This window comes from Elephas maximus, chromosome 19 (genome assembly GCF_024166365.1).
Source record: "Elephas maximus indicus isolate mEleMax1 chromosome 19, mEleMax1 primary haplotype, whole genome shotgun sequence".
NCBI lineage: Eukaryota > Metazoa > Chordata > Mammalia > Proboscidea > Elephantidae > Elephas > Elephas maximus.
Genome location: NC_064837.1, coordinates 65913179 through 65937696, shown reverse-complemented (window position 1 = coordinate 65937696; position 24518 = coordinate 65913179). Strand labels below are relative to the sequence as shown.

Below are 24518 nucleotides of genomic sequence, written 5' to 3'. Positions count from 1 at the left end.
GTGGTGATTATGTGAGCCAGGATTAAATCCAGGTATGTCAGACTCCAGAGCTGTCCGCAGCCACGTCATGTTCCATAGCCACGACATGTTGTGCAATCTTTTTATTCAGAGAGAAGATGTGCTGGAGGGTGGGAGGAAGACATTTGGACCAAGAAATGCCCCAGGGAGTCCCAGCGACGTGTGCCGTTGAGTCCCGAGGGTCAGTCACCCTTCCCTCTGTGACCTGTCACCCTTCTGCCCTCAGGACCAAGTGGACCACTTGCTGGCCCTGAAGGTCCACGTGGCTTCCTTGAACTCAAAGCTCTCAGCACAGGAGAAGAAGGAGGTGCTCTCTGACCTGGAGCGAGAAAAGCCCCAGACCAAGCTTCTGTACATTACCCCAGAGATGGCCGCTTCTGCGTCCTTCCAGCCCACCCTCAACTCCCTGGTGTCCCGCCATCTGCTCTCCTACTTGGTTGTGGATGAGGCTCACTGTGTTTCCCAGTGGGGGCACGACTTCCGCCCTGACTACTTGCGTCTGGGCGCCCTGCGCTCCCGCCTGTCACACGCCCCATGTGTGGCTCTGACGGCCACAGCCACCCTGCAGGTCCAGGAGGATGTGTTTGCTGCCTTGCATCTGAAGCCACCAGTGGCCACCTTTAAGACCCCCTGCTTCCGGGCCAACCTCTTCTATGACGTCCAGTTCAAGGAGCTGCTTTCTGATCCCTATGGGAACCTGAGGGACTTCTGCCTTAAGGCTCTCGGGGAGAAGGCTGATAAAGGGGTGAGGCACTAAGCTTGGGGGGCCAAGGTACATCGAGAGCAGTGGGGTGCTCTCTGCAGCATGGGTGGATATCGGTTTCCTAAGACCTTTTCTTTTTCCAGCTTCCTTAGTCAGGACTGGCCATAGCTGCTTAAAACTCTGGCACAAAGAGGGTTGTCCCCTTAACTTCCTGGCATTGTCCCCCTTTTTGGGGTTCCCTTGTCTGGATCTTCTGTGGATGGCAAGCCGGCCCCTCTGTGAAGCCTTTGCAGGGTGATACCAGGGTTAGAGGGGAGGAGGTAGAGGTGTTCATGGGCCGTGTGTTGTCAGAAAGTGTCAGAGCCTGCTGGTGTCCTGCCTCAGAGGATGCTGCTGAGGCTCCCCAGAGGAAGAGTGTGCGGCTTCTTTTTAGGCAAGTCACACTATAGCTAGGAGCCCAGGTAACACAGTGGTTAAGCACTCGGCTGCTAACTGAAAGGTTGGCACTTAGAATTCACCAGCAGCTCCACAGGAGAAAAATGTGACAGTCTGCTCCTGTAAAGATTACACCCTTGCAAACCCAATGGGGCAGGTCTCTGTCCTGCAGGGTTGCTATGAGTTGGAATTGACTTGATGGCAATGGGTTTGGTTTTTGGTTGTGGTCATGCTCTGACAGGCTGCTCTTTCTATTCTTCCCAATGCTAATTTTCTTCCCATGTCTGCCCATTCAGCCTTCAGGCTGCGGCATCGTGTACTGCAGAACCAGAGAGGCTTGTGAACAGTTGGCGATAGAGCTCAGCTACCGGGGCGTGAACGCCAAGGCTTACCATGCAGGTAAGGGCCACCTAGGCTGCGTAGCCCTCGTCATTCTCAGTGGTCTCTTAGTGGATGGTCAGAGTGGATAGTGGGTAGTCGGCTGATTAGGGATCCTGGATAATCAGGTGAACTGTTACCTCTTTACAGATTCTCAGACGGACCTAAAGTGATTTATTTAAAGCTCCTGAAAGGAGCTAGACAAGAATGGGGTCTACCACGAGAATTGTATTCCCGAATTTTTTCCCATCCTCCTCATCCCAGCAGCTGGTGATGAGTTTTTTTTTTTTTTAATACTTTTTTAGAAATTATTGTGGTAAATATACAGGTAGCAAAACGTTTGCCATGTCAATGGTCTCCACATGTCGGTTCAGTGACATTTGTTATAGTCATCATGTCATTCACTCATCACCATAAACCATGCCTGAGTTTTTCCGTCACCCTTCACAGAAGCTCAGTGTGCTCTAAGGGATAGACACACTTTTAAAACAGCCACGTGCAGCCTATGTTTGGGGGAGATTTCCTGACCTACGGTAGCATTTAAGCTAATTTCATGTGGAGCAGGCCCGAAATCCACTCACCATCCAGCAGTGATCTTTGGCCCTCATTAGGCCTAAGACTGGCATTGGCAGTGACTTTCCTCCGTCTCTGGAGGCTCTTCCAGTGGTTGTGGTAGTGTCTAGCTTTCTGCAATATGTTGAGGAGAACACCTAGTGGTGAGTTTTTATAACCCTAGGTCTCAGTGTTGTAGGAAGAGTGCAGGCTTTGCATCTTGGTTTTGCTCCTTACTAGTGGTGTGACCTTGAGCAAATTGTGTAACCCTCCCAAACCTTAACTGCCCTTTGTATAAAATGGGGGTAATACTTACCTTAGATTATTGTGAGAATGGGGACGATGTTGCTGCTTGGCTCATATTTGCTGAGCACTCTGCCACGCATAGGCTAGGCTCCGGTGTTTTTAAGCTGAGGCTCAGTGAGAGCCAGTGCCCGGCCTGAGGTCACATAGCCGGTAAGGGGAGGACTCAGGGGCTGTGAAATGCCCAGCACAGTGTAGACCCCGAGTCCGCCCACGAGAATGTGATTTCCTCCCTGCCCTTCTCCTTTGCAGGGCTGAAGGCTCCTGACAGGATGCTGGTGCAGAGCGAGTGGATGGAGGAGAAGGTCCCTGTAATTGTTGCCACCATTAGTTTTGGGATGGGAGTGGACAAAGCCAACGTCAGGTGAGCTATGGTGCCTTGCCTTAGCATCCCAGTCAGGGCCTGGCTCAGGGTAGGCTGCTTGGTGTACTGCTCAGAGGACCAGGTCTGTGTGTACCTTCTAGGGTCAGAGGGGAAGGAGGGTCCAGGACTTGGGTCCCTACGACGTAGCGTGAATGCTGAAAGTCCCTCTGTACCTGCTCCCAGGTGACTCTGCACAGCCTGGTTCCACTACTCCTCCAGGAAAGCAGGCAACACTCAGACCACCAGGCTCATCCATCATCACAGCCCATCTTTGCATGTCTTAGCCAACGGGGCTGGGCTAGGTGGCTGGAAGGAAGTAACTATTTTTAACTGCTCCCTGCAAGAAGTCAAAGGCAAAGATCTAATTACCGCCATTCCTTGTTGCCACTTACTGACAGTCAAGAAGAAATAGGGGCACCCCTGTCTCCTAGCCCCACCCTGGCAACTGTTAGGGAGTGTTTTACCTCCAGCCCAGCCATGGCCCTGAGCTTTGGGAGACGTTTTGGGCTACAGCCTGGTGCCCGTTGCTCTGATTAACACCAATAATAATGCCTCATATGGTTTAGGGAGTGCTTTTGCACACAAGATCTTCTTGAGCCCCACAGTGGCTCTGAGTTAACCAGAGGGTTGAGCCCCACAGTGGCTCTGAGTTAACCAGAAGAGGAATTATTCAGTGGATTATAATGGAAAGAACACGGACTTTGGAATTGGAGTTTGAACCCTGGGTCCGCTGTGTCTTATTAGAAGCCACCTTTGAAGTCAGACACTGCTAGGCTCAGATCCTGGCTCTACCGGCCACGCACTCCTCGCTGTGTGACCTTGTGCAGATTTACCTCTCTGAATCTCAAGTTTAGCACCGGTAAAATGGGACTACCTCGCATGGTGGTTGTAACAATTAAAGGAGACAAATGAATAAATTGAATAGTTGACATACTTGGGGTCACCATGAGTTGGCATCAATTCAACAGCAGCTGGTTTTCTGTCTTTTCGTTTTCAAAGACGTTAAAGAACTTATTCAAGGTTGTGCAGCTCGTAAGTGACACAGCCTAATCCTGTTTTTTTTAAGTTCAGTATTTTTTCCATTTGACGTCTGGCTGTCAGTTTTCTGGGGTTCCCCATGGATGCTGAAATTGCCGCCTTAACTCCTCCTATGGCCTCTAAGCTGGGCAGCTGCTTGGTAAGGAGGCCTGCTGATGGGCCGCAGTCTCCCTAGCCATGCTTTCTCAGGGTCCTCTCTCTGCCTCCCACCTACTAGCCTCCTTGCTCCTGGGTGCTGTGAGAAAGCCCCGCCAGGCCGAGTCAGCATCACTGCTTCGCTAGCTCTTGTGCCACATCTCAGGCTGCTTGTCCCTTTGGGCCCTGCAGGTTTGTTGCCCACTGGAATATTGCCAAGTCTATGGCAGGGTACTACCAGGAGTCTGGCCGAGCCGGCAGGGACGGGAAGCCTTCCTGGTGCCGTCTCTATTACTCCAGGAGTGACCGGGACCAAGTCAGCTTCCTAATCAGGAAGGAAGTAGCAAAACTCCAGGTACGTCCTGGCCAATAGGGGCCCTTCCTGTCTGAACCCCACTCTTCTTGTTTCACACAGCATGTTTCTGAACCCAGATGGAGCTGTAAGTACAGGGGGTGTTCCTGGGCCTAGAAGGTATGGTGAGGGTGTCGCTGTGTTTTAAAGAAAAAACCTGTTGCCGTTGAGTTGATTCCACCTCATAGCACCCCATAGGGTTTCCAAGGCTGTAATCTTTATGGAAGCAGATTGCCGTATCTTCCTCCTGCAGAGCAGCTGGTGGGTTTGAACCGCTGACCTTTTGGTTAGCCGCTAGGCTTTTAATCACTGCACCACCAGGGCTCCTTACTGTGTGTTAAATGGGAGAGAGAAATGGTGTGTTGGGTGGGTAGACACCTTGCAACAACCTAGGTAAGACTTTTTTTTCCCATAAATATGTATATTAATGAAGTGTTTTGATTGCTTGTTATCTTAAGTAGTCAAGATCAATCTTAACCTTGTTTTAACTGGCGTTGTTATGTAAGCATTTTCCCATATCGTTATAACTTCTTTGTTTTTGTTTTTAACTATTTTTCACTGGTTATATGTTCTTTGTGGAGAGCCTAAAACAGACCCAAGGATATCAGGTCGTTTGGTAAATGGCAGGTAGCATTACAAATCAACAGGAAAAATACGAATGGCTGAATAATTGGTGTTGGAAGAAGATAAGATTAGATCCCTATCTCTTATCATACACAAGTAAATAACAAATGGATTAAAGACGTAAACATGAAAAATGAAAAATTTAGGAGGAAATATTTTATGACCCTGAGGAAAGGAAGAGTATGTCAGGATTTAAAAAGCAGAAACCCTAAAGGAAGACATGATCCGTTTGACTAGATTAAAACTAAAAACTTCTGCGTAAGAGACACCATAAACAAATGGAAAAAAGGAGCCATTATTGGGGGAGATACGTGCAGTACAGATAATTTACTGACTATTTAGAGAACTTCTACAGGTAAGTAAGAAGAAGGTACCCAACTGCAGAGCAGAAAGTATGGATGGGCATTTCTCAGACAGAGAAACTGGAACACCTGACTCAAAGCAACCCCATGTGACAGAGCAGAGCTGCTCAATAGAATTCTAGGCTGTAATCGTTACAGGGGAGAAAGATGTGGCAGCCTGCTTCCATAAAAATTTACACAGTTGGAAACTCTATGGGGCAGTTCTACTCTGTCCTATAGGGTCGCTATGAGTGGAAATTGACTCAGTGGCAGTGGGTTTAGGTTTCTGGTTTTTAATCTTTATGGGAGCAGATCACCAGGTCTTTTCTCCCATGGAGCTGCTGGTTCCAAGTTCGAACTGCCAGCCTTTTGGTTAGCAGCTGAACACTTAACCATTGTGCCACCAGGGCTCCTTATGCTTAGGTGTATATGTTCATATATAAATAAGGACACGTAACCGTGCATATGTTTACTATATAGAATTAGATTGTATCATACAGCGGTTCCCAAATGCCAATCCGTGGGCCATTGTAATATTTTTCTCCCACATAATTTTTGTTGTAGTCCAAATATGTAAGACTTTTGCTGAGTGACCATTTCTTGTCTTCAGGAAAAAAGGGGGAACAAAGCATCTGATAAAGCTGCCGTCTCGGCCTTTGATGCCCTGGTGACCTTCTGTGAAGAACTGGGGTAGGTGACTTATACATGGAGCAGAGAAAGCGTTGGTGAGACCGTTTCCCCTACCAGCACCAGCAACTGATTAGCCAGCTACCGCAGGGCAGTTTTGGGCTACCCAGGGGCCCCCCGCTGCAGAAGGCCGTTGGGTAGGGCGTTCCTGTCAGGCAGCTCTTTTCTTTGGGAGACCCCAGAAACTCTGACCGTGTGAGGATTTTTTCAGTATTTTGGGTGGTCATCCAGTCCCCCCTACACGACCCTCTTGTGGAATGGCTGATGCTGTGAGTGACTCAGTCCAGAGCAGTGGGGCCAGTTCTGAGCTAGTGGCATTGTGGTCATCACATTCCAGTGAGCGGGGCTCTGGCTTGACTTGAAAAATAGGTCACCCTTTTATCTAAGGCCCGCATAGAGCACATGAGCAGCTTACTTTTTTTGTCTTGTGGGGAGAGGGGCAGTAATATGTTTTGAGAGAAATAACTCTCTTTTCTAACAGAACACAGCCCACCCACTTGGAACCCACTGATCTATTTTATCTGCCCCGATGATAGTGGCGGCATGGAAAGATAGGCTGCGGGAGGGTGGGCTGCGGGTGGGCAGGCACGGCTTTCTTTGTTGTTGCTGTTGTTAAAAGTAAAAGAAGTTTTATTTGGTTGGCCAAGTGAAGGAGCACACCAGGACTTGGCATTGCCAAGATGGCTCCCTGAACAATGGCCAAAACCGTATTTATTAGGGGAAAGGTCCTGACAGGAAGGAACAAGGTCATTGATTGACATTCTTGGGGCGGTTCTGCCATCGGGCAGGTACAGCTTTGTGTGTGCATGGTGCGAGGGACATCATATCCCAGGGAGATTCTTCGTAAGCTGGGAACGCCTTGCAGTTGTGTGGTACTTTGTGTGGTACTTTGACTCATCTGATCTCACGGGTTCTAAATAACCCTGTGAGGTAGATGAGGCAGAATTATTGCTTCAGATTTATAGATGACTAGACCAAGGTCGAGAGCGTTCAAGGTTGCAAAGCTCATGGTAGAGAGAAATGTTACTAAACCTGGGGCTCTGATTTTCACACACCTGGGCCATCTTAGGTTTGTGAGACGAGGTTCTGGAAGCTTGGTGCTAATTAAGTACATGGTGCTGGCATCTGGCCAATGTCTAGGACTCTCCTCTGGAAACTGTTGTTGTTAGGTGCCATCGAGTCGGTTCCGACTCAGAGCGCTCCTGTGTACAACAGAAAAAACACTACCTGGTCCTGCGCCATCCTCACGGTCATTGCTGTGATTGAGGCCACTGTTGCAGCCACTGGGCCGATCCATCTCATTGAGGCGGTTCCTCTTTTTCTCTGACCCTCCACTTTACCAAACATGATGTCCTTCTCCAGGGACTGGTCCCTCCTGGTAACATGTCCAAAGTATATGTGACAAAGCTCGCCATTCTTGCTTCTAAGGAGCATTCTGGCTGTACTTTTCCCAGATAGATTTGTTTGGGCTGTAAGTTTTGATTCCCGCCTCCTCCTGGGGTCAGCTGTTGTTCCCACTGGCTCTCATGAGTTGGTGGCTCCTGGACTGAAGCTTTTTCCTTCTCTAAATCAAAATGAAACCAACCCTGTTGATGTTGAGTTGATTCCGACTCATAGTGACCCTATAGGACAGAGTAGAACTGCCCCATAGGGTTTCCAAGACTGTAATCTTTACAGAAGCAGACTGCAACATCTTTCTCCCTTGGAGTGGCTGGTGGGTTCAAACTACCGATGTTTAGGTTAGCAGCTGGGTACATAACCATTGTGCCACCAGGACTCCTTCCTTCTCCATACAGCCATCTCTATTTTGGCCTCTGTGGTGAGACCATACCTTGCAGAGGGGGTTGGCTGTAGAACCAGGCCCACCGTTGCTCACAGCCATTGTGACCAGCAGCCCTTTTCAGGTATTAGTACAGGGAGTCACCGTATTGGGCCTTTTTGGGCTCCTGAGCAAAGCTCTCTGGTGAGGAATGAAAGGGCCAGTATTCTTGCCAGTTGTCAGAGTCCCCTCGGCTGGAAATAACCTGGCTGGGTTCTTGTCTTGGGATGAATCTGAGGCTCTTTGGCACTCTCTGGGGGTTGTTGTTCTTGGATGCCATCGAGCAGGCCCTGGCTCATGGCGACCTTATGTATAACAATGAGTCATTGTCCCATCCTGCGCCATCCTCATGACTGTTGGTATGTCTAAGCCCATTGTTGCAACTTTTGTGTCAGCCTGTCTCACGGAGGGTTTCCCTCATTTTCGTGACCCTCATTGGGCTTATCTCTGCTACAGCCCAAAGCCTGCTCTCTAAGCAGCCCACCAGGCATGGAGAGAGAGTCCCTTAGGAGCCACTCCCCTTACTCCTCCTCTCTCTTGTGGGGAGCTGGGGCTTCTTAGAGCACCAATGGCCTGGGGAGTCCATGTGATGGTCCCCACTACCCCAGTCGCCGCTGCCCCAGGTGCAGCCTCATTTCTACATATGAGGCTTCCAGATTCCAGGACCTCCAGGCCCTGCGTGGATTAAACACTGCTGGCTTGGCTGGGTTCGAAATTGCTCCTTGGATGAAAGGGAATGTTTGTTGCATAAATGTGTGTAGTGTGTGAGGAAAAAGACCCTCCCCTACCAGATGTTTGCCGCCTTTCTAAGAATAGCCCTGGTTTGAGGTTGAGGATGACGCAGCTGCTCCCACAGGCGATCAGTGTGGAGAGCACCTGGCATGGAGGTACAGAGCTGGCCCTCAGGACTCAGAAGAGGCGAGTACATTGCTTCAAAGGCAGCTGTTGTGGGGTCTGATGCATGGGGAGGTGGGCCCTGGGAGGGATACCCAGGTCTTTGGGACCAATGTGAAGAGGCTGAGGTCCACGTGAATGAGCCGGGTGGGGTGGCCTGTGGTTTTCCCCCTTCTCTGCAGATAGCTGCCTCCTCAGAGGTACAGCCATGGCTGAGAAGCATTGATTATTCATGACAGAGTTTTTATCCGGTAGTGTCACAGGGAATAGTAACCAGGTCTAGCACAGCATCAGGCCTGGAGGCCTGGGGGCTTTTTCTGAGTTGGAGAATGGCTGGGATTTTAGGCCGGGATTGAATCAACTCCGTCGTCTCCTGGGAGCTCCGGGTTCAGGGAATCCAGCAGTCCAGCATCCTCCCATTTATCCATTTGTTCTCTCGTTTGTTCATTCACTCATTTGTTCAAGCAACAAATAGGGATTGATACCGATTTTCTGCCAGGCACCGTGCTTTTGGCGTCGGGGGTACACTGGTAAGCAGAAGGAGACCCAGCCCATGCTTTTATGGCGCTCGTCCAAGTGGGAAGACATCAGATAAACGCCTAAAAATGTATAATTCTAGGTTGTTCAAGGCTTCGAAGAAAAGGTACATGGTGTTTTGAGAGCGTATGACAGGTGGCCCTTCCCCAGCCTTGGGTGTCGGGGAAGACCTACCCGAGGACATGAGGGGTGGACTGAGAACTGAAGCTGGGTCAAGGAGTGAGGTGTGACATGAGGGGAGGACCCCCGTTAACGGAAAGAGTGCGTGCAGAGGTCCCAGAGAACACGGCATATTCAAGAACTGAAAGAAATGCCAAGAACGGGGGAGGGGGAGGTCTGGCTGGAGAGCAGGCAGTGGCCAGACCACGCAGGCCTAGCAGGGAAGGTCACCCTCATGCTCCATCTGGACAGAAAATGAGTTCTCACGAGTTAACAGATTTAAAAAGGAATTTTTACTTGATCTGGTTGTTTTGTGTTTCTCTTCTGCCGCACCTTGCAGAGTTCTGGCTGAGCCTGTGAGTGCATGAGAGGGCCTGGCTGGCCATCACTGCTTTCACCTGAGGCAGCGCGGGAGCCCTTCATGTGCTCTCAGGTGTCTGCTGGCAGCAGGGTGCAGAGGCCCTCAGTCAGTCTCAGACCAGCCTTTCTACCTGGCTACTCTGGCAAACCCCTAAGCCAGAGCCCACATTCGACTGGCTTCATTCCTAAAGGAGAAGAAGAAACAAGGACTTAGTCCCCGAGCCAGAGGGGACGGCTGCTGGTAAGGCTGAGCAGGTCAGCCTACCTCCTCTGATGCCTCCGTAACCCTCAGGGACCCAGATTTCTTCTCTTCACAGGGATTGGACGTAGCAAATGGAGGGAGTAAACCAAACACAATAGCAAACAAGATGAGAAAGAGGACCGTGGTGAGGAATAAGCAAATCACAATCAGGCCTCCCAGGTCCCAGGGGTTTTGCCAGAACTCAGCTTTCCAGCTTCGATCCAGACTTGCTATCAAGTCACCCATGGGAACCTAGAAGAGAGGAGAGATTGGCCCTGAGCACAGAGCACTTCCAGGCCCCATCCCGGCTCTGACTGTCCAGTCCCCTGACCTGTTCTGAACAGTCTCAAGGACAGTCGCTGGCTTCTGCAACTCCTGGACAAGGAGGGGCAGCAAGTCTGTGGGCTAATGCCTCTGGGCAGCAATAGGTGGCATTTCCTGCTCTGTAGGAACAGGAGCAGGGATGGCCCCAGGAGAGGCTGCCTCTGGCCTCAAGAGAATCAAGGATGTTCTCTGTTGCCCCTGCGACCTACTCAGCTAGAATCTAAAGAGATCTACCCTAGAGCCACCCTGCGTTTCCTGCCCCATTTGCCAGACATTTTGGAGGCTTCTTGAGAGATCAGCATAGGAGTGAAGGAGCGGCCTGCCTCAAGCTGAGGCCCCATGAACATCCCAGGAGGCAGCGGAAAGCAGAGGGACTAACCAGTCTTCTCCAAGTGGCTCTAACGTTGCCCAGCTGGAGCCTGCAGCCTGTAGAAGTGAGGCAAGGTAGAGAAGAAAGGAGTGGTGACCTGATTCTCCAGTTACCTTTCCTGTGATCTGCAGGAAGGCAGACTAGGGTGGCCCCACAGGCCCCACACTTCGGGGAGGCCCAAGCAAAAGAGGCCAACAGATGACCAGAGCCTCGCCCTGACTCAAAGAAGCAGCTGGTAGGGGGACAGGTGTTAACGTTGCCACTGTCCTGAAAGACCCTCATTGCCATCCCCAAAGCCAGACAAAGCTGGGCTAGGGCCTGTTGCCCAGCAACCCAGTTCTCTTTCTGTCTTTCACACTTGCCCCCTCAGTTGTGCCCCGTCTTTTTGTGATGTCATTTTGGGTGGCTATTCAGGGTACCTGTGTTAAAGAGTTCTCCCTGAGAGGAGGAAGTCCTGCGGTGGGTGGGAAGAGGCTGGATCAGGGTTTCGCCCAGGCCACCCCCTCACTTGGGGCTGGGTCTTGTTCTCTTCTCCGTCCAGATGGCCTGCTGACTGAGAGGACTTGACAGAGCTCGGGGCACCCTGGGGCTGGCACCGCCTCATAGTCCACTTGTTTCCTGCGGTTTGGGGTGAATGATTAACGAAGTGCTGGCTGGCACCTCCTGGAACTAGCGCTGGGTGGAAGTGTTTATCTCCACGGAGGCCCCTGGCTCCTGGAGTGGCCCAGCTTCTCCCTTGGTGCCTTTGTCTGCCTTGGTGCTGCTGCTTATGGTTGGTTTCTACCCACTGGTGAGAGAGAGAAGCTAGCAAGAGGGAATGGAGCACAGGCCCTGGTGTGTGAAACCCACTGGCCACCATTCCTTTGAAGGCTGTGATTTGAGCACCTGCGATGACTAGGAACTGTGCTGGGCACTAAGTCCAGTTGTGAATCAAGAGCCACAGGCCCTGCCCCCTGGAGCTCATGTTCTCACGTGCTGGTGCTCTAGCCTGCGTGCTAGAATCATCTGGGAGTGTTCCGAAATGCTGATGTCCAGGCCCTGCCTCGTACCACTTAGTCTCAGGGTGCCAGGGCACCTGTATTTTTTAAATGCTCCTCAGTGATTTTAGTGTGCATCTAGGGTTGAATGAGACAGACGATAAATAAGCTCAATGAAATCATCCCTAACTAGCACGGGCTTAACTAACCCCTGGCTTGCCTGATGCCGTCCGTGTCCCTTGTAAAACATACGGACGGACATCCGTTGGCGTGCTGAGTGTCCGCCGCCTGTGGGCTAGTCTCCAGCACCATGTACTCAGCTTATCAGTTAAGATGCTCAAGAGTCACTTGTTTGTCGGGGAACCTGTTCGTGATAGCCGCCCTTGTTAGTGTAATCAGCCGATGGAATTTAACACTACATAAACAAATGAAACAACCGGAATAACCCAAATCCCAGTTTTCAGATGGGAAACAGGCACAAAGAGATTAAGGAACTCACCCAAATTTATGCAGCTAATGAGTGACTGAGTCGAGGCTTGAACCCAACTGTCCAGAGTCTGCGCTTGTAAGAACCACACTGTACTGCTGAGCGAGTAAAGAAAGAAAGTTGTTCTATTTGAACACTTTGGCATGACTTTGGAATTACTCACATGGTATCCCTGTCAAAATGGTGTGGACAAAACAGTTGTAAAACATTGGGGCCATTTTGTAAAAGTCCACCAAGATCTCACAGTCAGATTACTTTGCAGATAAGTGTCTTTTACGTTCTTGTTCTGCTTTAAAGAAACCAACCTAGAAAACAGACAACTCAGGTTTCTGGCCAGCAGACCTGGGCTCAGAGAAAAGCCTCTGGCCCTATATCAGAAAACTGGTTAAGGAACAGATGAGTGTATTTATTGTATTTGTATTAACGTTTTAATGTAAAGTGAGACGTACAGAGAAGGATGTGTCGTGTACACAAAAGTTGCGTCAGCCGACTTTGCAGATGAATTCTACTGTAATGGAAGCTATGAAGAGAAAGCCATGATGGGGAGAGGTGGCCAATGCTACGGGCACGTACAGCCTGAGGGTGTGGGGGGCTCACCCGTAAAGAAGTGATGTTTGTGTTGAGACGTGAAGAATACTTAAGCACGTCAGAATTAGGGGGATAGTGTTCTGTGGGAGGGACCAGGTCCCAAGGAGAGTGGGAGAACTTTTTTTAAGGGCAAATTAATTTTGTCCTCCATGTTTTATGATCTGAAACTTGTATCACCCATAAGCAAGTAAGGTGTTGGGAAGGTTTTTATTGTAGGTTGCTTTCAAATGTTAGGGTTTAACTTTAAGAAAACAGTTTTGCACAAGCTCTGCCAAGTTTTGCTGATGAGATTCTTGCACTGGTGGCTTTGTTTTAGTTTCTAATATTTACAGACGGAGTCCCCAGGTAGCAGAAATTGTTAATGCACTTGGCTACCAACTGCAATGCTGGTGGTTTGAATCTACCCAGAGTTGCCTTGCGGTAAAGACCTGGAGATCTGCTTCTGAAAAACCGACCATCGAAAGCCCTTTGGAGCACAGTTCTACTTTGACACACATGGGGTCGCCATGAGTCAGAGGTGACTCAGTGGCACCTGGTTTGGGTTTTTTGGTAATGTACAGACAGTAAAATGTGCAGACCCTAAGTGTGGGATGAAGTCGTTTTGAAGAACCGAAAGAAGAAGGCCTCTGTGTGATGGAGCAGAAAGGCCCCAGGTGGGGAGGCCTGGAGAGGCTCGGGAGATCAGATGGAGGCCGGCTAGGACGCTGCTAGCGGTGATCCCACACAAACTCCAAGGGTGGCTTGACAGGTGTGGCGGCCAGAATGGGTCACACGTTCTTCAGACCCATAACGAAGCCTGTGGCCACCATCTTCCGTGGCCACCATCTGTTTTGGGCAGCCCAGGTCTGCAGCCCCTTGCTGGGCCTCTCTGTTGATTTTTTTCTAGGTCAGGACCCCAGTTGGGAATTGGTACCTCCTCTCCATGCCCATCCTCCCCGGAGACTCCCATGCCAAGGACTGCCCGTCCGGGGATGTGTGCCCTAGGCTGCTGTCAGCTGGGTCAAACATGGCTTGTTACTGAATGTGATTTGAGCCTGCCCGGGACTGTGCCCAACACTGGGGGAAGCCATCGGTGCCCGGGCCCACTGTGTGGGGAGGGGTAAGCCCTCTGAGGGCAAGGGCAGCACCTTATTGGACTCAGTATCACATCCTGCCTGGCATGGAGAAGGAGGATGTGAATGAACCACTACTCCGTTGGTCGACATCCGCTTGTCCATGCCCTACTCCCCACTGCTGGGCCAGACAACCAGAAGCTTTTCTAGCAAAGAGCCTCAAGGGGGACATTTTCAGTGCTGAGCAACACTCGTCAAAGGAAAAGTCAGCTGGGAATTGGGCAGCAGCACTGAGCCGAGGGTTCCTGGACACCCTCCAGCCTTGGTGGCAGTGCTGGGACTGAAGAAGGCGGGGCTTCCGCATCCCTGCCCAGCCCTGAGCCTGTTTTTCTTCTGGGAGGAGACCTGGGTGGACCCCACCCAGCCCCTACCTGCTGGGTTCCACCCACTGATAGATAGGAAGGCGATTTTGAGACAGAGTTTGGGGTGTGTGTATTTGGGGTGTAGGGCTGGTTGATGGAGGGTATGGAACAAGAGCTTTATCTGTACTTCACCTGGGAGGCCAGGTGCCCTGAGTGTAGAGTTCAGAGCAGGGCTCTGGAGCCAGGTGGGCTGGGCTCAGGCCGGCTGTACCACTTTTAGCTAGCTGCACTGAGACAAGTCACCCTGCATTGCCAAGGCTCCACATCCTCACCTCTGAAATACAGGGGTGATGATGGTATCTACCCCGTTGAGGTGTGGTGATGATTCAATGAATTTATCTACATCAAAGTGCTCATTAAAGCAATGCCTGAGCAGGTGTCAGCCCTCAGTGAGCACTGGCTCCCTGTTACCACCACTGTCACCATCACCGCCATCATTATCGCCATCCTCACCATCACCGTCATCACCAACACCCTCATCACCATCACCACCATAACCATCATCATCACCATTATCATTATTGCCATCATCATCATCATGGATTCCATTCTTTGGTGGTGGTGAGGGTAAGGCACATTCTTGAATTTTTATATTTTGTGTGGAAACACTTCCTCTCTGGGTCTTCACCCTAAACCTGTTGGGCAAGTCTGTGGAAACCAGGAAGTGAAACCAGCCAGGATGTGAAACCAGTGCGTCACCTGCCCAGCCTGTCCCTGCTGGTGCAGCCTGGATCACCAGCTGGAGAGAGCAGGGCTGGCATCCCCTGCCCACTGACTGTTTTCTGGTGAACAGAGCTCCCCTCCCCCGTAGCCCAGGCTTGGGCTGCATGGCCCAAGATGACAGAAACATGTAGAAAACTGACTATTTGTGGCTCTGGGGGACCCGTGGGGACAGGGGGGAGTGCTGTGGATGCTCTGCCCTGCCCCATTGGCATTGATGGAGCCTTGTGCCTCCCCTTGCCACATTCCTGGGCTTGTCATTCCACCTGTAAAGGTCTCTGAAAGACAAAGTAAACTCGGGGGAGGGGACAGGAAGGGTATTGCATTTCACAGGACCAGTCATCAGCATGAGGACCCTGTGGCTTTGGGTTGATGCTGCTGTCTTTAGAGGGGCAAACATAATGATGGCTCATGTTTATGGAGCCCTCCCAGTATGCCCAGCATGTGCCAAACGCCTGACATAGGTCATCTCAGTTTATCCACACAATTGTGTCTTTGGCAGGAGGTGCACGCATCACAGGGAAGACACGGTGGCACAGGGGTGATGTTGCGTGCCTGCAGGCACTCAGCCAATCAGTGGCGGAGTGAGGATTTGAACCCTGACAGTTTGATACATAAACAGGTGTCATAAGGGCAAGGGGGTCAGCATGCAGGCTCCAGACAACACTAGGGACTGTACTCCTCTTCTCTTACTTCAGAAGTTTGGGGAGGCCCAGTCACCTGAACCTGCTGGTGGGGCTTGCGGGGAAGTGAATGGCAGGCAAAAGTGTTCCGTGGCTCCTGAGCCTGGCACCTGCCTGGGCTCAACAGCCCTGGCGCTCAGGGCAGGTGTCTGGGTGCCAGAGAGAAGTGGCAGCCCTCACATGACAGGTTACCCCTCCCTCGCGGGGCATTCTCTCCCATCCCTCCATGTCACCCCTGCCTGCATGTTTTCCAACTCTCACGGGCACAGGGAGCACAGGGGCCTGGGAAGGCCGGTCTCTGGTCACACCCTGGAGTTCTGGCACACCGCCCTCCCATGCCTGGAGCCCAGCCCAACCTGCAGGGAGTCTGGTGCCGCAGAAACACGTAACTAAAAGCTTTTACTTGGAAAGAAGCAGGCAAGCACTGAAGTAGAATACTGACTGACATGTTCCCACTTGGGCAGGGATCTTGGCGTCCAGTAGTTACTGCACGATGTCCCTCTGATTGGCTTGCGCCAGCTCTTTGGCAGAACCCTCAGGGCCAGCTCCCCACAGGTGCAGTGGGCTCTTCTCCCTCAAGAGATGGGGCCCTGCTTCCCTGTTTTGTCAGAAAGCACAAGTAGGCAAAGAATGCAGGGTGGTGTACTCAGTTTTGAGACAGCTGCCGCCTCTTCGGCACCTGGTGTTCACTGGGAGCTGAGAAGTTTGTGCCTGGAACAGTCCTGTGTTCTCAGAAGGCTCTGGTGTCCAGATGCCTGGGCGGGGCCCGAGCCGGGTCAGTGGCTGTCTGTCCTGGGCTGAGGGCTGCAGGGTGGCAGATCGCCTGTGTCGTGGCTGGAGCCCAGGCCGCGGCAGGCTCCTCTCCAGTTTCTCCTCGCTCATCCCACCATCTCTTACGGTGGGGTCATGGGCCGCACTTGGATCTTCCTGCCACGCTGCCGGGGGCAGCAGCAGTGGGCGCAGCAGTAGCTGCAGGCAATGAGTAGAAGCAGCAGGACTGCAGCTGGAGGTTAGGGAGGGAGGAGGTAGAGAGCACAGGGAACTCAGAAAGCGGGGAGGAGGAACCCTCGGGAGGAAGCCTCTGGAAGTGTGGCAGGCCGTTCTCAAGGCCTGTTCAGTGGCCAGAAACCCCAAGTCTGATGGGAGTCATCTCTTTCTCCTCCACTGCCCAGAGCTTTATTTTGTCCTGGGATAGGAGTGTTGGGTGCTGCTGGGCGGTGGTCCCCACCCTGCGTGTCACTTAAGCAGCAGGGATGGGGTCCCCTTTCCTCATGAGCTTAACCTGCCTGCCAGACAATGCGGGGAAGTCCTTTGTCTGCTTCTCCTCGACCACTCTGTCCCCCTCCGTCTGGGAACCCCCAGCCCTGGCGGGGCTTCCCCAACTTACCTACAAAAAGGAGGATGACAGAGAAGGCCACCACCTCCACGGGCTCCGCCTGAGGCAGCCTCTGCAGCTTGAGCAGCAGCTTCTCACCCATGGCATGCATCTCTTGCGCGAAGCTGGGGGCCACCATGGTACGCCAGGCGCCCGCCAGGCTGTGCTAAGGCAGAGAGAGCACCTGACGTTTCCTGGGGCTGGCAGCACACTCCGAGAGCCACCCTCTCACCGCCCTCCACCTGTGGAACGAGTTGGTCTGGTCTCACCCATTGCTCCCTGGTGGCTCACAAGGGAGGGAGGGAGTGGGGGCCCTCTGCTAAGCCGTGGCCCTCGGCCCCCACCTAGCTGGCACTGCCCAGGGGGAGTGAAGCTGGAGGGCTGCTGCTCAGCGGAGTGGGGCACTGGAGGCTCTGCCCACTGGCCAAGGTCAGAGAATTTTCTGGCTGCAAGATGGATGACTTCATGGCTGCATTCCCTTGTCCCGAGACTACTCTGAGATTCCGTCACGCGCCCCTGACTGGCACGTTTCCCTGTTGGCCCATGGGTCGTTCAGTGCTTTGGGTGCCTCCCCCCAGATCCCGCCGGGAGCTTGTGCTCCTCGTCATGTGCAGGGTCGTGGGAGCATTGGTCCAGGGTCAGCCATGGGTGAGAATGGATTTGGGGAAGTGTCCTGCCTTCGAGGATGCACACTTGAGCCCCCCCCCCGGGGCTCCCCACCTCTCCCATTGGCCTAAAGACCTTCCCTACCAGCCCAATTTCTTTACTCATACTCCTTTCTCCTGGGAGGATAGAGAGATGCCACAGCATCCCTCCAATTTTTGCCAAGAGGCCCTCACTCAGGCTGGGATTGGCCGTGAGTTCCAGGACTGGTCAGGCCAGTTCATCCCCTGCCGGCTCTAGCCTGCCCCGCACCCACTCTGGCGCAGGTATGTGGCAGCTCAGCTTTCCAAGCCTGTGATCAGAGCTGCCTCCTGTCTCGGGAGGCAGAAGGGGAAGGTCCAGGCCCGAGTCTGAGGTGGGCCATGTGGTGCATCAGAGCACACTTTCCCCCACCTCCTCCTGTGGGCTGAGGGAGCCAGTGCCTCTGAGGAGAGGGACCAGGGGCAGCTTGTGTCTACCAGCCTGAACCATCCCACCACACAGAGACTCATCCAGGGGGCAGAACAGACAGGCAGGGGCTGGTGCCAGGCCACCGCTTGCATCATTGCCCACCTTGTCCCTCGCCCTAGCTGGGCAGGTGGGCCCTCTGCTCTGATTCTTCCAAGGTGACTGCAGTTTGAGAAGCCAGTCACTCTGGTGCTGCTGCCCCTGTTGCAGCTGCTTAGAACCAACCAGCTGGAAGGTCACCTCACCGACCCTTCACATGTTCATGCCACCTTTGGGTCTCACTGGCATCAGAGGTGTCACTGCCCCCGTACAGTCAACCAGCCCTCCCACAGCACCTTTAGGGAGTTTCATCTGCCGCCTTTGTTCCCTGGATATTTACGGTGTATGTATTGAAGGAAGATGTCCGGGGCAAGCTGGAGCTGAGGGACTGTTTTTTAAAGTAATGATGGAGGTTGCAGGCAGGGGGGCGCTGTAGAAAGGTAGGTGGGGTTTCCTGTCCCAGGTGGGAGGCTCCTTGAGTCAGATTCCCCTAGCTTCTCTCACGCCTTACCCCTGGGCTAGGGGTGAGGAGGAGATTAGGGTCCCAGTTGTCAAATATGCTAAGAGGCAGAGCATCCCAGAGCACCTCAGATCCTCTGTTACAGCCATGTTTCTTTTACATGTGGGAAACTGAGGCCTGGAGGGGTCGAGCGACTTAGCCAAGTCGCATAGCAGGAAAGGGGTCCCAGCCACCGCCCCTCCCCCTGCACCATGCTAGTGGCATCATGGGCAGGCTGCTCATTGACCAGCAAGATACGTTACCCCAGCACGAGAGTCCAGAGCATAGCTTTGAATGGGCACGTCTCTTATCCTGGTGGCACAGTGGTTAAGGGCTCAGCTGCTAACCAAAAGGTCAGCAGTTCAAACCTACCATATGCTCTGTGGGAGGAAGATGTGACAATCTGCTTTGGTAAAGATTACAGCCTTGGAAACCCTATAGGGGCAGTTCTACTTTGTCCTGTAGGGTCACTGTGAGTCAGAGGTAACTTTGGTGGCAATGATTTTTTTATCTCGCCAGGTTGGAGCCCCCCACCCCCCAGTCTCTGAGGACTGCATGTGATACTTGTCGCCAAAGAGGCAGGTCTTGTGTGCCGTGTTAGCCTAAGCATAGACCTGGTCCACTAGGCAGACAAAGGGACTCCTCCTCCAGCTGGTGCACATGGTAGGAGGCCGGCCCTCCCTTGTTCTGGGGCCTCTGTGCCATCTAGTCCCCCAGGTTTCCAGGTGCATGGGGCCCTGTCACCTCACTGTTGGAGGAGGGACTAAGGGTGCTGCCTGAAGCCTGGGGGTTCATGTGCACATTGCAGAGCTGGGCGCTCTTCTCCTCCTGATTCGCCGTCCTTGCTCCGGCCTCTTCAGCTTGCTGGCCCTGGGCCTGAGAGGCCTAATGTGGCCCCACAGAGATGCTCCTCAGAGGAGGGTTGGAGGGCAGGCTTGTTCTCACCGTGAGCTCTCACACCCAGAGACCCCAGGAGAGACAGAGGGCACCCTCATACCGCAATTGAGGAGACGCGGCCATGGAGAGTGGGTCAGGATGGGGACTGAGGTCTCCCAGAAGGGAGCAGGAAGGCTGGGCTGAGGCGGAGTTTGCTGGCAGCAAAGGCAGGTGTGTGGGTCAGAAGCTTTGGATAGAAAGCTAGCCATCCTCTGGGAGTTCTGAAACCAGGGACGCTGGGGCTCTGGGAGAACTGGTCCACACCCGTGGGAGGCGTCATGGCCTTGCATCCAGGGCCTCTCGAGGGCCGACCACCCTGTCCTGAATTAGCCAGCTGGAAGGCCAGCTCGGGGGTCTGACCAGGGCTGTGCGCCAGTTCTGTCACACGTGTGAGAGGAGACGGTGTCTCTGCCCCATCTGCTTTCTGCTGGTTTCTTGTGGCGGCAGGCTTGGGCCCCTGGGGGCGTGGGGTGCTGAAGGGATCCAGGCCCTGTCCTGCTCCCGCTCTGGAGAGAGGCACATTCCACTAGGCCCCCAGCACTCTGCCCAGCAGGTTATTTACAGCAAGTCCAAGGGAGTGCTAGAAGCCTGGCTGCCCAATATAACCCGAGTCAGGTGACCGAGTGGTATGTGCCCTGAAGGAACCCCGGGGGAAATGCAGACCTTGGTCTGGCCGCCGGCCCTCGTCCCCTTGGCCTCCAGGTTTGGAGGGAGGAAGGCAGGGAAGCCCAGTCAGGCTACTGACAGCTCTGTGTCTTTCCAGTCTCTCTAGCTCAGGATCAGCACACTCCTTCCTCCAGAACCGTCATTCTGTCTGTAAGCCAGGGAAGCCTCGGTAGTGCCTGGCTTAGAGCTTCTCAGGCTCAGAGCTTCCCCAAGAGGCAGCCACAGGCCCCATGGAGAGCAGCCATCAGGCCCTCCTGCAGCCCGGGCTGCCTGTGCAGTCCTTCCGCAGCCTCTGAGGGTGCCGCCACCGGCTGCAATGGGAGCAGAGGAGACGGGGGACCAGGACAGAGAGGGAGCTGGTAGAACCAAGGGGCTGGAGACATTCCTTGGTGTGGCATCTCCTGGCACAGAGAGCCTAGTGGTGGTGCAGATGGGCATCCTACAGGCCAGACAGCTGCCTGGGTGCTGGGCTTCCCGGTCTCCTTGCAGAGTCAGTGCTTCCCTTCCCAGCTCCCGGTGAGGAGAGGGCAGGCGTGCTGTGGCTGATAAGTGCCACTGCGCGCTGCAATGGCTCAGGGCCACAGAGGGCTGCTCGTTTCTGCCCAGTTTTTTATTGTGGGCTTTGGCCACACATGCCACACGTGTTATCTTGCTGGAGCAATCGCTAGAATGAGGCGGAACTGACAGTTGTGGATGACTCGTGGGCCCAGAGGCCTGACCACAGGCACCGGTGCCCACCATGAGCCATGCTGAGTGTTTGACGACTGCTTCCTGCCTCAGCCCTGACTTGAGATGAAGAGTTGCTGCTGGCTCTTCTCGGTCCCCACTCACCCAGCCTGTAGCTTTCCAGGGCAGGGGGCCCTTCCCTGCACTGCTGGGCATCCCCCTCTGCCCTCCCAGCTCAGGGAACATGTTCAAGGGACCCCGGAGCAGACCTCCGTCTGCCCTGTAGCGTGCAGGGATGGCAGACCCTGGCCTGCCAGCGTGGCTCACAGACACATGCCAGCAGATGTCGTAGCGGCTCCCGCCATACCCTCCCTCGCCTGACCCTCCCGCCACCGCCTCACGTCAGCCCGGCTTCTGTCCCCGGTCAGCCATGTGGGTCCCATTGCTGCAGGAGTTTCTTCGCCCAGCCACCAGCCCAGGCCAAACCCCACAGCCTCTGCCGAGCCAAGAATACTTGGACTGATCCTTGGTTTTCTTTAGGAGGTTGTTTTCCTTACTTATTAGATACCAGCTTGTTTGCTCTGAGGAAAACAGCTGGGGGATGTGGTGGAGGGGGGCTGACCCTGGCGTGAGGACGGGTAAGGGGTGGCACCAGTAGCGGGGCTCCAGGGCCTGGCCCACAGGGGCTGCTCGTGGTGCTGTGGGAGGGCGGCTAGAGCCAGCCCCACAGTGGCGGCAGCAGAGCCCAGGCACCAGGGTGGTGCCTCCCCCAGCCTCATTTCCACTGTCACCTTCCCCCACCTGACCCTGTGGTTTAGAGACCTCTCGCATTCCTGGGGCAGAGTTTGGGGCTCACTGCCAGCAGGGAGGTGTTAGTACTCACGGGACCTAAGTGGGCAGAGCCTGAGCTGAGGGCAGCCTGGCAGAAGTAGCCGAGCCCCACTGAGGTGCCTGGGCTGTTCCAGCCCCGGAGACAGTAGACCAGAGCCGCTTCGGGCCCTGCGTATCCTGGGGGTTTGCAAGCTGGCTGGGCAGACCCTCCTAAGCACCTCTATGGGGAAGCCAGCAGGGCACAGGGAGAGCCCATCTCATCTGCCTCGATCCTGGGGAAGGGCAGCTCAGTGCACACATGGTGGCTGGGCTGGGGCAACCAATCCCCACTCTTAAGCCCCCTGAATGGAAAAGGCTTAGCCGAATCTGCAGAGTAAGCAGGCCCTTTGTGCCCGGCATGGCACAAGCAGAGGAGGAGCCCCTCTGAGTGGGGTGTCCCTCCTGACAGAGGGTGGCTTGCTTTGAACGGGAGGCTTCCTGGCTCCCTGCCCAGAGACCCCAACTAGATGCACCCCCAGGTGCCTTCTCCCTGTTGTCATGCAGTTGGTGGCCTGTCACCCCACCCAGCACCACTCACCAGGAGCTCAGGTGTTGGGGCAGGGGGCCTTGCACAGGAGCACCCCGTGTACCAAGCCCCCACTTGCCTTCTCAGCTCTTGGCCGTCCCTCTTTCTTCTCGTACTTCCACCTTTACTTCCTCCTCGAACACCTCTTTTCTGACCCACTGTTGCGCCCCTCAGCGCTTCCCCTCATGCAGAGCCTGGCCGCTGACAGCCAGCTGTCTTGGCTTTTTTGTTGTTGGTCGTCCTGGAGATCCAAGTGTCAAATTGCATAGGCTGTGCCCAGCGCAGGCTGCTCCCCAGCACCGGTGACTCCACTGTGTAAAAGGCCTCTGCAGGCCTCTTCCGACGGCTTGTCTCCGTCCCTTCTCCCCTCCCACTCCTCCGCCCTCTGCGGCCTGTGTGTGGTGAGCGCCAGGGGCCGGTCCTGGGCTGGGCTGGCTGTGCACTGATGGAAGGAGAGGTCGTGTTTCTAGGCAGAGATGACCCCAGGGACGCTCTACCTAAGGGTGTGGAGGGAGGGAGGGAGGGAGGGAAACCGAGCAGCCCCAGTTCTTGCCCCGCAACCCCAGTGGACATCTCCCTGCCAGGCCCTTGCCCTCTGTCCCCTGACCATCCTGCCCTGTTCCTCAGGCCACTCCCTGCCGGGACCTTCCTCTGGCCTCTCTTGAAAGGAAAGTAAATAGTGGAGGAGCTGCCTCTGGCATCCAGAGGCATCTTGGGGAAGAACTTAGGTGTCCAAGGAGGCCTGCAGGCCAGGGAGGAGCTTCCCATTCCTCAGGGCCCTGGGAGGAGAGGAAGGAAACCCGCTGGGCTCTGTGTGCCAAAGCACAGTGTCTGCAGGGCTGTGTGGGCTGGCTCCCGTCCTCAGCTGGTTCTCAGGGAGGGGTCCAGGGCGGGGGCCACCCAGCAGGCCAGGGCACGCCCGGAACAGGAAGAGGACTGACCCCAGCCTGCTGTCAATGGAGCCCTTTGAGTCTGAGTCAAAACCCTAGTGAATCAGGGCCAGATAGAGGGGGTTGAGGGGAGGCAACCAGCCTGCGCCCCCCACCCCGCACTCAGATGCCAAAGCCTCTCGGAGCAGGACAGGCAGGCACTGTGTAGAAGACCCACTTGGGTGGAGGGGGGGCTTGAAGGGTACAGATTCGGCCCCTGCACCGACAGAACCAACAGAAGAGTCCCTGAGTGGAGCCGAGGCATCAGGAACAGCACCCTCTGGTGGCCATGGCATCCACTGCTCTCTGAAGCCCTAGTCTGGCCTTAGAGCTGCCTTCTCCACTTGGCCAAATAAAATGTACCAGACCCTCCCCCACAGGGGTGTTAACAGTCAGCTGTTGTCCCTGGAGCCTGCCTCTGGGGTCTTGGTCCCAAGTACTGCCTGTGGTCCCTGGCAGGCTCACTTTGAGAGGAGTTCAGTCAGAGCCTTGGACACCAACTGTTCTTGTCTCTGGGCTGCGGTGCCTGGCGGCCCTGTCTCTGCTCTGGCATCTCCTCTCGGGCCTCCTACCCTGTGCTGGATTCCAGACGGCAGAAGTGACTACTGTCAAAGCCCTGATAAAGCCAGTGTCCCCTTCCGGGCCTCTCACCTGTCCCAGGATTGACCTCTGTCCCCAGCCTGGGGAATCATAGGAGAGCCAGAGCTTCAGGGGGCTGCTGCCTGCTCCCAGCTGTCACCTCACCAGGGCTGTGACAGGGTGGGGCAGTGGAAGGTGAGATGAGGAGACTGGCTGGGCCCTCACCAGTGGCCGGCTGTCAGGATCACCTGTGTCCCTGCGTGCAGAGGCTTGGTGGGGACAACAAGGAAGAGACCAAGAGCCAGAAGCAAAGCAGAGTGCTGAGGGGAGTGGGACCCCTTCCTGCTGCCCCTCCATCTTCTGCCCCCAGACCAGGGCTTAAGAGTGGGGCTTGGTTGTCCCAGCCCAGCCACCTGCTGTGTGCAAGGCCCTGTGCAGAGCGCCACAGAGCATTATCTTGTTTGCTTCCTACTTGGCCCCATGAGGTCGGCGGCGCTTCTCTGGCCCTTGTTAAAAGATGAGACCATGTTTTCCCTAAGGATACACCCTTAGTCAGCCCAGAGCCCCAGCTCTCCTGGGTGCCACTGTCTGAGAATGGGGGAAGCCTCATGGGCCAGAGGAGTAACCCCTGGAGAAGCACTTCAAAGTGGAGGCTCAGCCAGGCTCCTCTGGATGTTCCCATGTGGCACATGGGAATCAAGGCTGCCATGGGTGGTGAGGCAGGTGAAGTGCTGGCGTGGAGCCTGATGCAAGGGACACT

The 24518-nt window shown here is 54.4% G+C and overlaps 2 protein-coding genes and 1 long non-coding RNA gene across 8 annotated transcripts in view; 1 reads left to right on the top strand and 2 right to left on the bottom strand.

The window, feature by feature from the left end:
* RECQL5 (RecQ like helicase 5) overlaps positions 1-24518 on the top strand; it is a 32047-nt gene that overhangs the window by 2957 nt on the left and 4572 nt on the right. For both annotated transcript variants that reach the window (XM_049859648.1, XM_049859647.1), the window contains 5 exons: positions 245-763; positions 1453-1555; positions 2642-2753; positions 4119-4281; positions 5854-5933. In XM_049859648.1, coding sequence (XP_049715605.1) covers positions 386-763; positions 1453-1555; positions 2642-2753; positions 4119-4281; positions 5854-5933 — 836 coding nt within the window. In that variant the 5' untranslated portion in view covers positions 245-385. The remainder of the gene's footprint in view (positions 1-244; positions 764-1452; positions 1556-2641; positions 2754-4118; positions 4282-5853; positions 5934-24518) is intronic.
* On the bottom strand, positions 10186-12256 carry LOC126062283 (uncharacterized). The gene is made up of 3 exons (XR_007514008.1): positions 12111-12256; positions 11054-11252; positions 10186-10690 (listed from the first exon to the last, which is right to left on the bottom strand). It is a non-coding gene; the product is annotated as an uncharacterized LOC126062283 (long non-coding RNA).
* On the bottom strand, positions 12296-22584 carry SMIM5 (small integral membrane protein 5). Of its 5 annotated transcripts, none has more exons than XM_049859649.1 (3): positions 22263-22584; positions 16951-17180; positions 12296-16566 (listed from the first exon to the last, which is right to left on the bottom strand). In XM_049859649.1, the coding sequence occupies exons 2-3, from the start codon at positions 17075-17077 to the stop codon at positions 16457-16459; spliced, it is 237 nt and encodes a 78-aa protein (XP_049715606.1). In that variant the 5' UTR covers positions 17078-17180; positions 22263-22584; the 3' UTR covers positions 12296-16456. The 5 variants fall into 5 exon arrangements, with proteins under 5 accessions (XP_049715606.1, XP_049715607.1, XP_049715609.1 ...); XM_049859650.1 differs by having other exon boundaries at positions 16951-17104; XM_049859652.1 differs by having other exon boundaries at positions 16951-17099.

Coding starts and splice junctions, on each gene's coding strand:
- SMIM5 (XM_049859649.1), bottom strand. CDS start 17,077: ATGGTGGCCCCCAGCTTCGCGCAAGAGATGCATGCCATGGGTGAGAAG. Junction 16,567..16,950: donor TGTCATCCTCCTTTTTGTAG/GTAAGTTGGGGA, acceptor CCTAACCTCCAG/CTGCAGTCCTGCTGCTTCTA.